Source organism: Haliotis rufescens, unplaced genomic scaffold, assembly GCF_023055435.1.
Source record: "Haliotis rufescens isolate VD_foot unplaced genomic scaffold, xgHalRufe1.0.p SCAF_79, whole genome shotgun sequence".
Taxonomy (NCBI): Eukaryota; Metazoa; Mollusca; class Gastropoda; order Lepetellida; family Haliotidae; genus Haliotis; species Haliotis rufescens.
The window spans coordinates 1,028,752-1,039,339 of record NW_025964371.1 but is presented as its reverse complement, the minus strand read 5'-3'; the positions used below and the strand labels follow the sequence as shown (position 1 = coordinate 1,039,339).

The following is a 10,588-nucleotide window of genomic DNA, read 5'->3' as shown; positions in this document are numbered from 1 at the left end:
GACTCGATTATATACTGGCCGCCTTCATAGAGCTGGAATATTGCTGAGTGCGCCGTTAAACAATTAACAAATGTATTAAACAAATACAAAAGAACATGCAAACGAAAAACTCAGAAACATAAGTTTTACGAGGTCAATATTCCGCTAAGTAATAATAATATTGATTAGATTACTAATCATGATTTAATTCCAATAGCTAAAACATGTGTCTTCGAATTCACTCATGGTTTGTCTACGATTTCACTGTAAATTGTGTCTACGAGTTGGCGGTGTCTACGAATTTACCGCATCCATATAAACATGTCTTTTTTGGCAGTCGACAGCGCATATGTATTTGCGGAGCGCACATAGAATAACAGTCAGACTGAGTTATACGCGCGACACGAAGGGCTGTACCACTCGATAACCGTGGTACGCTTCCGTAGTTTCGTAAACTGTGTACAAATAGCGAAGATCCGAAAGGTCGAACTTTGGACCTATTGCAAGTACTTTGCACCTGTTTTGCGACCTGGATCTGGATGACAGCGATGTGACAGTGTAGGGGCCACGCACAGGTACATCTGATGTGGATCCTCACTAGGGTGAGAATGGAAGGGGCAGGGAGGCGCCTCAAGCACCTGCAGGCGGTGCTGAGCCCCTCGGGAGCCAGAGCCGGTCTCAGGATACGTCTATCATCATCTACTGGAGGTAACAAAATTTAATAAGCAGGCTTAATTGAATAAAATTTTGCATATTTATTGCAGATATTGCAGTGACACAGCGAAAATAAGCTATTGAGGTCGTGGTAGTGTTGGAACGGTCCTGACCTGTCAAAGGTCATTATTGAGTCAGCCGTGTTTAATAAAAACAAAATAGATCTAGTCAAAAGCTCCGTGAATAAACTAGTAGCAGGCGACAACGTTTGTTTGTTTGTTTGTTGTTTAATACCGCACTCAGCAATATTCCAGCTATATGACGGCTGTCTGTAAATAATCGATTCTGGACCAGACAATCCAGTGATTGACACCATGAGCATTGATCCACATACATCAAGCAAGTCAGCGAGCCTGACCACCAATCCCGTTTGTCGCTTTTTACGACATGCATATTATAGTCTCCTTTTATGGCAAGCATGGGTTGCTGAAGACCTATTTATTTTATACTCTAGGTCTTCGCGGGTCTCATGCAACGACGAGAAGATTCGTCTTCACTCATATATAGGCTTAACAGATCAAGGTAGCTCAGTGCATGCAGAGACCACTCCCTTTTAAAAATCCTCGATCTGCACTGTCATTCCCAATGTCATGATCCCTATATATTGGTGGCTTAGCTCTGGTTACCATGGTTACTGGTACTCTAATGCCTGTATTTTACTGGTATTAAAGTGAGTGAGTGAGTGTGTATGGTTTTACGCCGCTTTTAGCAATATTCCAGCAACATCACTGCGGGGGACACCAGAAATGAGCTTCACACATTGTACCACTGGTATTAAAGGCGCACTGATCTCTGACAATTCACCGGGACTGTTTGATGCCTTTGTTTTTTTCCGTGGATACCGGGATGTTATCCCAAACATCTTAACTAGTTCGCAAGCTGTGCTGCGCCAACCGTAAGCGTATTTGTCACTTTTATTGATAGTATAAGGGCGTATTGTCACATTCATCAACAAGAATACAGTTTTGTCTTGGAAAAAATAAGGAAATGTAGGTATCTTTAGAGGTAGCAATGATAATGGTGAAAAAGTTTTGACAAGTCAATTGCTTTATTGTGCGATTTTCGTTTTCACTATTTTGACTTGCAAAACAAACTAAATATTTCACCTGAGCATTGTTTATTTTATCATGTGTATGTGTTAGAGTCATTGTGTAAAATGACTAATATTTTCACTTAGACAATTCATTAAATGCCTAAATATTCAGTTCCATCAAAGTGTTATGTTCATTACAGTGAAATAGCAAGTGTCATGTTCACTACAGTGAAATATCAAGTGTCATGTTCACTACAGTGAAATATCAAGTGTTATGTTCACTGCAATGAAAATATCATTTTTCTTAACCTTAGAAAACTCAGTCTCGTGACGGGCAAAGGAGATATTTCCTTTCCCCACGTGACTATGAGAGAAACATGATATTTCACTTGACACATGAAATATCGTCTATGTGTACATCATGTAAACCTCATCACTGTAAAATCAGCCATTACGTTGGACATTGGCAATTGATCGATCATCAGTTACAAATGCTGTTTTATTATGATGATATTTTCCAGTTGGTTATTTGTACTGATGCATTACCATGGTTACACATTCTTCTTTCTCCTGTAGATGGGACGAGGGCAAGTATAGGCGACATCAGCATCGTCCTGCGAGATGCCAAAAACGCAGAGCTTGTGCCACGGAAATACAGTAAGTTACTCTTCATCTTCCAGCGACTTACATGAGCTTGTCAGTAGGCAAGTAAAACACTTGAACATATATTTATTTTTTGGGACAGATTATAGAATGTGCCAAATGCTCTTTGATTAGACACTTCTGAGGGTCAGTGGATAATATTGAGAATTAAAACTTGAAATTTATGATCATCCGTTAAGAAAGCTGAGGGCAGTTGAAATAAGGCGATTATTTTCCATTTGATCTACTTTTAAGTTTGTTCTTTTATGCTGAAATAATTCAAACTCTTTTTTATTGATTAACATTTCGGGGAGTTTTTGTTGTCGTTTTACATTTCTGGGATGTTACAAGAATAAAGAAGTTGTTATCCATAAAAAAGTGTCATTTATTTATGTTCTTCCAACTTCTAAATGCCTATTAAAACTTTATATAGATTTGGCAGTAAGAAAAATAACTTACCAGAAATTCAAGTCTTTTTTAAATTTTAGTGTTGGCAGATATTTAAGCCACCAGTTAAGATTTTTGTTGGTTTGTTGTTTAACGCCGCACTCAGCAATATTCCAGCTATATGACGGCAGTCTGTTAATAATCGAGTCTGGACCAGACAATCCAGTGATTGATATCATGAGGATCAATCCACGTAATTGGGATCGATGACATGTATCAACCAAGTCAGCGAGCCTGACCACCCGATCCCGTTAGTCGCTTCTCACGACAAGCATAGTCGCCTTTGACGGCAAGCATGGGTTGCTGAAGACCTATTCTACCCCAGATCTTCATGGGCCAAGCATGGGTTGCTAAAGACCTATTCTACCCCGGATCTTCACGGGTCAGGCATGGGTTGCTGAAGACCTCTTATCCCGGATCTTCACGGGTCACGCATGGGTTGCTGAAGACCTCTTCTACCCCGGATCTTCACGGGTCACGCATGGGTTGCTGAAGACCTGTTCTATACCGGATCTTCACAGGCCCCACCAGTTAGGAAAGTGCCTGAGTTGTCCTGTCTTATTGTTGAAACGTTCCTACTTCCAGTGCCGGCCAATGTCTCCCAGTCCGTGCTGCGCCACCTGAGATGGATCATGCAAAAGGTTTGTACACATCAGAACGCTGAATATTGAAAAGAAAGTTGACTTCAAGTTACTAATGGTGTGGTCGGGTAGCCTAGTGGTTAAAGCGTTCGCTCGTCTCACAGGAGACCCGGTTCAATTCCTGACATGGGTACAATGTGTGAAGCCCATTTCTGGTGGCCCCACCGTGATGTTGATGGAATAGTGCTAATAGCGGCGTAAAACCGTACTCACTCACTCACTCAAGTTACTAACTGTTACGGACCGCCTCCATGGTCTTCTGGTGTTGCTTCTCAAAGGGAAGGGAAGTAATTGTAATCAGAAGTTGTCGTAATCCTTTATCAACGCACCGTGACAAGTCAGGTTTAAAATTTGACTGTAAAAACTGATTTAGTATTATATCTACCTATACACCACTTTATAATGTCACAGATTGCAGTATTTATAGACAACAAGGGGCTCGAAAGTGAAGCCCTTTTCCCTCTACATTCTCAACATAGTCTCTATCAGAAGTGTTTGGCTTGTGTTGGGTCCGACTTGGCCCGGGCGGTCAAAATCAACTTTAAACACACAGATGTATCTTCAAATGTGATTAAATCTATAGATTAGTGTTATATCTACCTATACACCAATTTATAATGTCCAGGTGTATCGCATTTAAAGAAATCTGCGCCCTTAAAGTGAAGCATTTTTACTGTATTTTCTTAAAAAAATCCAAGTCAGAAATGTTCGGTCCGACCTGGCCCGGGCTGTTAAAATCAACTTAAACCTCACAGATGTATCAAATGTATTAACATGTATACAAAGTGAAGCATTGTTTTGCCTGAGCCAAAATTCACCATAACCTTATAGATTTAAACGTTGTATATGTCATTTTAACTGTAACCTTTTGATTGAAATCCTATTCTTTTGAAAAGGAAAATAACTTACACGTTTAGAGGCCTCCCAATCGTAAATCCTTGGTAGAAAACGATTGACAAGGTAGACGTTACCCATAAAGTTGTGTCTACCTTGTCATCCGTGAACTTCAACAAAGAGAAACAAATGTTTCAACTGTTAGATGCATGGACGTAACACATCCTTCGATCATTGTAGTGGTCAGTTTACTGACCCGGTGTGTTGACATTTGTCATCAGCAGGTTGTCAGTTACTGACCATACCAAACCACACCACGTGTTTGTGTCTACGTAAACATACCAATTGTGTTTTTTAGATCACAGACCCCTACGTATGAAATGAGTCCTTTATAATTGAAAGAAACGCCGGAAAGGATTATTCCAAATAATTAGAAACTGGCAGGCTGCGTAGACGGGGCGTAGTTGTTGGCATCTTATTGTGTCACTATAAGTACGATGCATGTACTACATGCCATTCCACTTCCCGTTATTAGTTATACAATATTTATAATTCCAAAATAAGTGAGTAAATGCTTTTGACTTCCCCATTCTCGAGATTAATCTAAGCTTGTATACCTTGTTTGATCTCATTGTAGAGTAAGTTTTGCAGCTATGTTGCTGAATAAATTGTAACTTAAGCTGTTTATTCCAACAACAGATAACGCGTGTTGAAGTCTTGGCATGTTTATATGGTGTCATAAGCTATGATCTTTAGTCAAACGTGTTTTGAATTTATAAGAAATGTAAAAAAACACTATCTCAAGACTCACACATGTTCCTTTTTTATGCTGATTCAGAAAACGCAACATTCATATTCATATTTATTATCCCCCGCCGCGCGAAAGCGCGAAGCGGGGGATATAGTATTCACGACCGTCCGTACGTACGTCCGTACGTCCGTCCGTACGTCCCACCTGTTTGTTGCCGCGATATCTCAAGAACTAAACACTGGATTGTCTTCATATTTGGAACTATGGTGTATATACAGACTCCGCGGACACCAGTCGGTTTTGGTGACCTTGATCCCATTTTCAAGGTCACAGCAGGCAAATCTGCTTTTGGAGTTGGAAAACGGTGTTGCCGCGATATCTCAAGAACTAAACACTGGATTGTCTTCATATTTGGAACTATGGTGTATATACAGACTCCGCAGACACCAGTCGGTTTTGGTGACCTTGATCCCATTTTCAAGGTCACAGCAGGCAAATCTGCTTTTGGAGTTGGAAAACGGTGTTGCCGCGATATCTCAAGAACTAAACACTGGATTGTCTTCATATTTGGAACTATGGTGTATATACAGACACCGCAGACACCAGTCGGTTTTGGTGACCTTGACCCCATTTTCAAGGTCACAGCAGGTAAATCTGCTTTTGGAGTTAGAAAACGGTGTTGCCGCGATATCTCAAGAACTAATCGCTGGATTGTCTTCATATTTGGAACTATAGTGTATATACAGACACCGCATCCACCTGTCAGATTGGTGACCTTGACCCCATTTTCAAGGTCACAGCAGGCAAATCTGTTTTTGGAGTTGGAAAACGGTGTTGCCACAATATCTCAAGAACTAATCGCTGGATTGTCTTCATATTTGGTACTATGGTGTACAGGCGGGGGATATTTCGTCACTCTGTGACAAATACTTGTTGTAATGTGAATTTTAAACATGTGTTTTAACTTTCTCAATTATGTTTTGCCATTTTACGCAATATTTGTTCTTACATCAGGTGTAGACACTTACGGTTTCTTTCCCGAACGCAAACTAAACTGTAATTAGAAATATACCGATGCGGGTTGAGAATGCATTTACAAAACTGATTCACATGTACTCATAAAACATACGCATAATATTTCCAATTGAGAATTATTCGTAACGTACTACTGGTTAACACATGTGAACACATCTCAATGTTGAAGATTATCGTGAACTGTTAGTATTTGTACTTACATCTGAGGTACCACTTAGGGACCAGGTTTTCGTACCTATATGCACATGTACATCTTTTTTTGCAAGAAAAACACTTCCTGCACCCGAACTTGAGTTGATAACATTAATGTTTGGTTTCACAGTTCAAGCATCGTCTCACAATGCGCTAATTTGATTATTCGATTATACTGGAGAAACGTTTTTGCCTTACTTCAAGTCTTGTGTCTCATCGATCCTTCTCATTGCGTCCGTATATGCACGTTAAGTGTGGAATTAATCCAAATTACACCTGTACCCAGCTTGCTTAATTGCCCCTTGCTTAATTGCAATCAAGTAGGTGTTGCGTAATCAATCAACCATTTGCCCTTAATTAGCTGTCTTGAGCTGTAGTTAATAGCAGACCGTTTCATTGATAACTTATGCATTTGGTGAGGCTAATTAACAAAACCCATTTATTTTCTTTTGAACTTACGTTAACATGTTTGTCCTAAAATGCTTCCAGAATACTTTTGTAAGCTATGATAGTGTCGTGTCCCTCGCAAGTACGAAATAAAGTTATAACATATCACCATATTGGTATGAAAGATACTATTCCATAAAACATACTATCACTGGCCACTGACAAACATTAGCAGTATTAGAATAAGTTAGTGAGTGAGTGAGTACGGTTTTACGCCGCTTTCAGCAATATTCCAGCAATATCACGGCGGGGGACACCAGAAATGGGCTTCACACATTGTACCCATGTTGGGAATCGAACCCGGGTCTTCGGCGTGACGAGCGAACGCTTTAACCACTAGGCGACCCGACCGCCCTCTTAGAATAAGAAACATAATTAAATACAGTATGACGTATAAGCATACAGAAAACTAAGAGAGCCCAAATTACTTCAGTTTCTGTACTGTACTTGGGTTTACCTCGATACACCTGGACATTATAAATTGGTGTATAGGTAGATATAACACTAATCTATAGATTAAGTCACATTTGAAGATACATCTGTGTGTTTAAAGATGATTTTGACCGCCCGGGCCAAGTCGGACCCAACACAAGCCAAACACTTCTGATAGAGACTATGTTGAGAATGTAGAGGGGAAAAGGGCTTCACTTTAAGCCCCATGTCTTCTATAAATACTGCGATCTGTGACATTATAAATTGGTGTATAGGTAGATATAACACTAATCTATAGATTTAATCACATTTGAAGATACATCTGTGTGTTTAAAGTTGATTTTGACCGCCCGGGCCAAGTCGGACCCAACACAAGCCAAACACTTCTGATAGAGACTATGTTGAGAATGTAGAGGGAAAAGGGCTTCACTTTCGAGCCCCTTGTTGTCTATAAATACTGCAATCTGTGACATTATAAAGTGATGTATAGGTAGATATAATACTAATCTATAGATGTGAATCCATTTGATGATACATCTGTGAGGTTTAAGTTGATTTTAACAGCCCGGGCCAGGTCGGACCGAACATTTCTGACTTGGATTTTTTAAAGAAAATACAGTAAAAATGCTTCACTTTAAGGGCGCAGATTTCTTTAAATGCGACACACCTGGACATTATAAATTGGTGTATAGGTAGATATAACACTAATCTATAGATTTAATCACATTTGAAGATACATCTGTGTGTTTAAAGTTGATTTTGACCGCCCGGGCCAAGTCGGACCCAACACAAGCCAAACACTTCTGATAGAGACTATGTTGAGAATGTAGAGGGAAAAGGGCTTCACTTTCGAGCCCCTTGTTGTCTATAAATACTGCAATCTGTGACATTATAAAGTGGTGTATAGGTAGATATAATACTAATCTATAGATGTGAATCCATTTGATGATACATCTGTGAGGTTTAAGTTGATTTTAACAGCCCGGGCCAGGTCGGACCGAACATTTCTGAATTGGATTTTTTAAAGAAAATACAGTAAAAATGCTTCACTTTAAGGGCGCAGATTTCTTTAAATGCGATACACCTGGACATTATAAATTGGTGTATAGGTAGATATAACACTAATCTATAGATTTAATCACATTTGAAGATACATCTGTGTGTTTAAAGTTGATTTTGACCGCCCGGGCCAAGTCGGACCCAACACAAGCCAAACACTTCTGATAGAGACTATGTTGAGAATGTAGAGGGAAAAGGGCTTCACTTTCGAGCCCCTTGTTGTCTATAAATACTGCAATCTGTGACATTATAAAGTGGTGTATAGGTAGATATAATACTAATCTATAGATGTGAATCCACTTGATGATACATCTGTGAGGTTTAAGTTGATTTTAACAGCCCGGGCCAGGTCGGACCGAACATTTCTGACTTGGATTTTTCAAAGAAAATACAGTAAAAATGCTTCACTTTAAGGGCGCAGATTTCTTTAAATGCGATACACCTGGACATTATAAATTGGTGTATAGGTAGATATAACACTAATCTATAGATTTAATCACATTTGAAGTTACATCTGTGTGTTTAAAGTTGATTTTGACCGCCCGGGCCAAGTCGGACCCAACACAAGCCAAACACTTCTGATAGAGACTATGTTGAGAATGTAGAGGGAAAAGGGCTTCACTTTCGAGCCCCTTGTTGTCTATAAATACTGCAATCTGTGACATTATAAAGTGGTGTATAGGTAGATATAATACTAATCTATAGATGTGAATCCATTTGATGATACATCTGTGAGGTTTAAGTTGATTTTAACAGCCCGGGCCAGGTCGGACCGAACATTTCTGACTTGGATTTTTTAAAGAAAATACAGTAAAAATGCTTCACTTTAAGGGCGCAGATTTCTTTAAATGCGATACACCTGGACATTATAAATTGGTGTATAGGTAGATATAACACTAATCTATAGATTTAATCACATTTGAAGTTACATCTGTGTGTTTAAAGTTGATTTTGACCGCCCGGGCCAAGTCGGACCCAACACAAGCCAAACACTTCTGATAGAGACTATGTTGAGAATGTAGAGGGAAAAGGGCTTCACTTTCGAGCCCCTTGTTGTCTATAAATACTGCAATCTGTGACATTATAAAGTGGTGTATAGGTAGATATAATACTAATCTATAGATGTGAATCCACTTAAAGATAGATCTGTGAGGTTTAAGTTGATTTTAACAGCCCGGGCCAGGTCGGACCGAACATTTCTGACTTGGATTTTTTAAAGAAAATACAGTAAAAATGCTTCACTTTAAGGGCGCAGATTTCTTTAAATGCGATACACCTGGACATTATAAATTGGTGTATAGGTAGATATAACACTAATCTATAGATTTAATCACATTTGAAGTTACATCTGTGTGTTTAAAGTTGATTTTGACCGCCCGGGCCAAGTCGGACCCAACACAAGCCAAACACTTCTGATAGAGACTATGTTGAGAATGTAGAGGGGAAAAGGGCTTCACTTTGAGTTCTGTGTTTTCTTTAACTACTGAAATATGAGACAATAAAGTGGTAAATAATTAGATAAAATACTAGTCTTTAGATATAAATAATGTTAGGAACTTTAGAAGTGCTTGGACAGTTATTAACACGTGTCGTGTCAGTCTTTTGACATTCGAGAATATCCATTTCCAGAAAACATCCTGTGTTGGTTTAACACGAATTAGTAAAGGTTAATTACCTAAACACGTTAATTAATGAAAGAAGAGTAGTCAAAACACTGTCGTTTCCTGCCCAGGACATCACACCCCTACACGCTAAGGTCGGTGAGAAGCATTCTAATCAAAGAATACACAGTCAAGACGCTGACTTTTCTACGAGACTCACGGTATGTAGTCATAATCATCAGTTAATTACATTGTTGAAGGTGCATTTTTATTCAAAATCAATTAAATGAGCAAAACTATACGTTTGTGGACATTTGAGATCTGCCTAGATATGCGCGTTTCGTTTTATTATTCTGCAATCCATTTTTAGTATTACCCGCTGGCCCGGCCCGGCCCGACTTTTCTTGGCCCGACTTTTAGGCAATCCCGATGGTAAGGCGTATACATGGTAAAGGGAAATGTAAATCTAGAGGCGTGCACTGTTGGTTAGGTTTAAGCCCCCTTTACACAGGGCTGCGACCTTTGTGCCACCTTTTGAGCAATCAAAAACTGGCCAGGACGCTCAATGGTCGCCTGAACCCAGAAAATCACGTTTCTATGTAACTGCTGCAGCAGTTGTTCAGCAGAAACTGCTCGAGTTGTTCAGCGTCTGCAACCACAATGAAACACTGCATTACTTACTTACTTACTTACTTACTTTGGAGATTTAACGTGCGCTTTCCGACTGATGCGTATTTCGCACACGGGAAACACTGCAGGTACAAGTCCTATATTTACAGGC

The 10,588-nt window shown here is 39.5% G+C and overlaps 1 protein-coding gene across 1 annotated transcript; it reads left to right on the top strand.

Annotated features, from left to right (window-relative positions):
• Window positions 1-442: 442 nt before the first annotated feature.
• Window positions 443-3,486, top strand: LOC125376801 (von Willebrand factor A domain-containing protein 8-like). The gene is made up of 3 exons (XM_048388785.1): window positions 443-687; window positions 2,303-2,383; window positions 3,401-3,486. The coding sequence occupies exons 1-3, from the start codon at window positions 564-566 to the stop codon at window positions 3,484-3,486; spliced, it is 291 nt and encodes a 96-aa protein (XP_048244742.1). The 5' UTR covers window positions 443-563.
• The last annotated feature ends 7,102 nt before the right edge of the window (window positions 3,487-10,588 follow it).

Excerpts from the sequence above, each read along its gene's own strand:
- LOC125376801 (XM_048388785.1), top strand. The coding sequence starts at position 564 with ATGTGGATCCTCACTAGGGTGAGAATGGAAGGGGCAGGGAGGCGCCTC. Across the intron at positions 688-2,302 it reads TCTATCATCATCTACTGGAG|ATGGGACGAGGGCAAGTATA; the intron begins GTAACAAAATTT and ends TTTCTCCTGTAG. Across the intron at positions 2,384-3,400 it reads GCTTGTGCCACGGAAATACA|TGCCGGCCAATGTCTCCCAG; the intron begins GTAAGTTACTCT and ends TCCTACTTCCAG.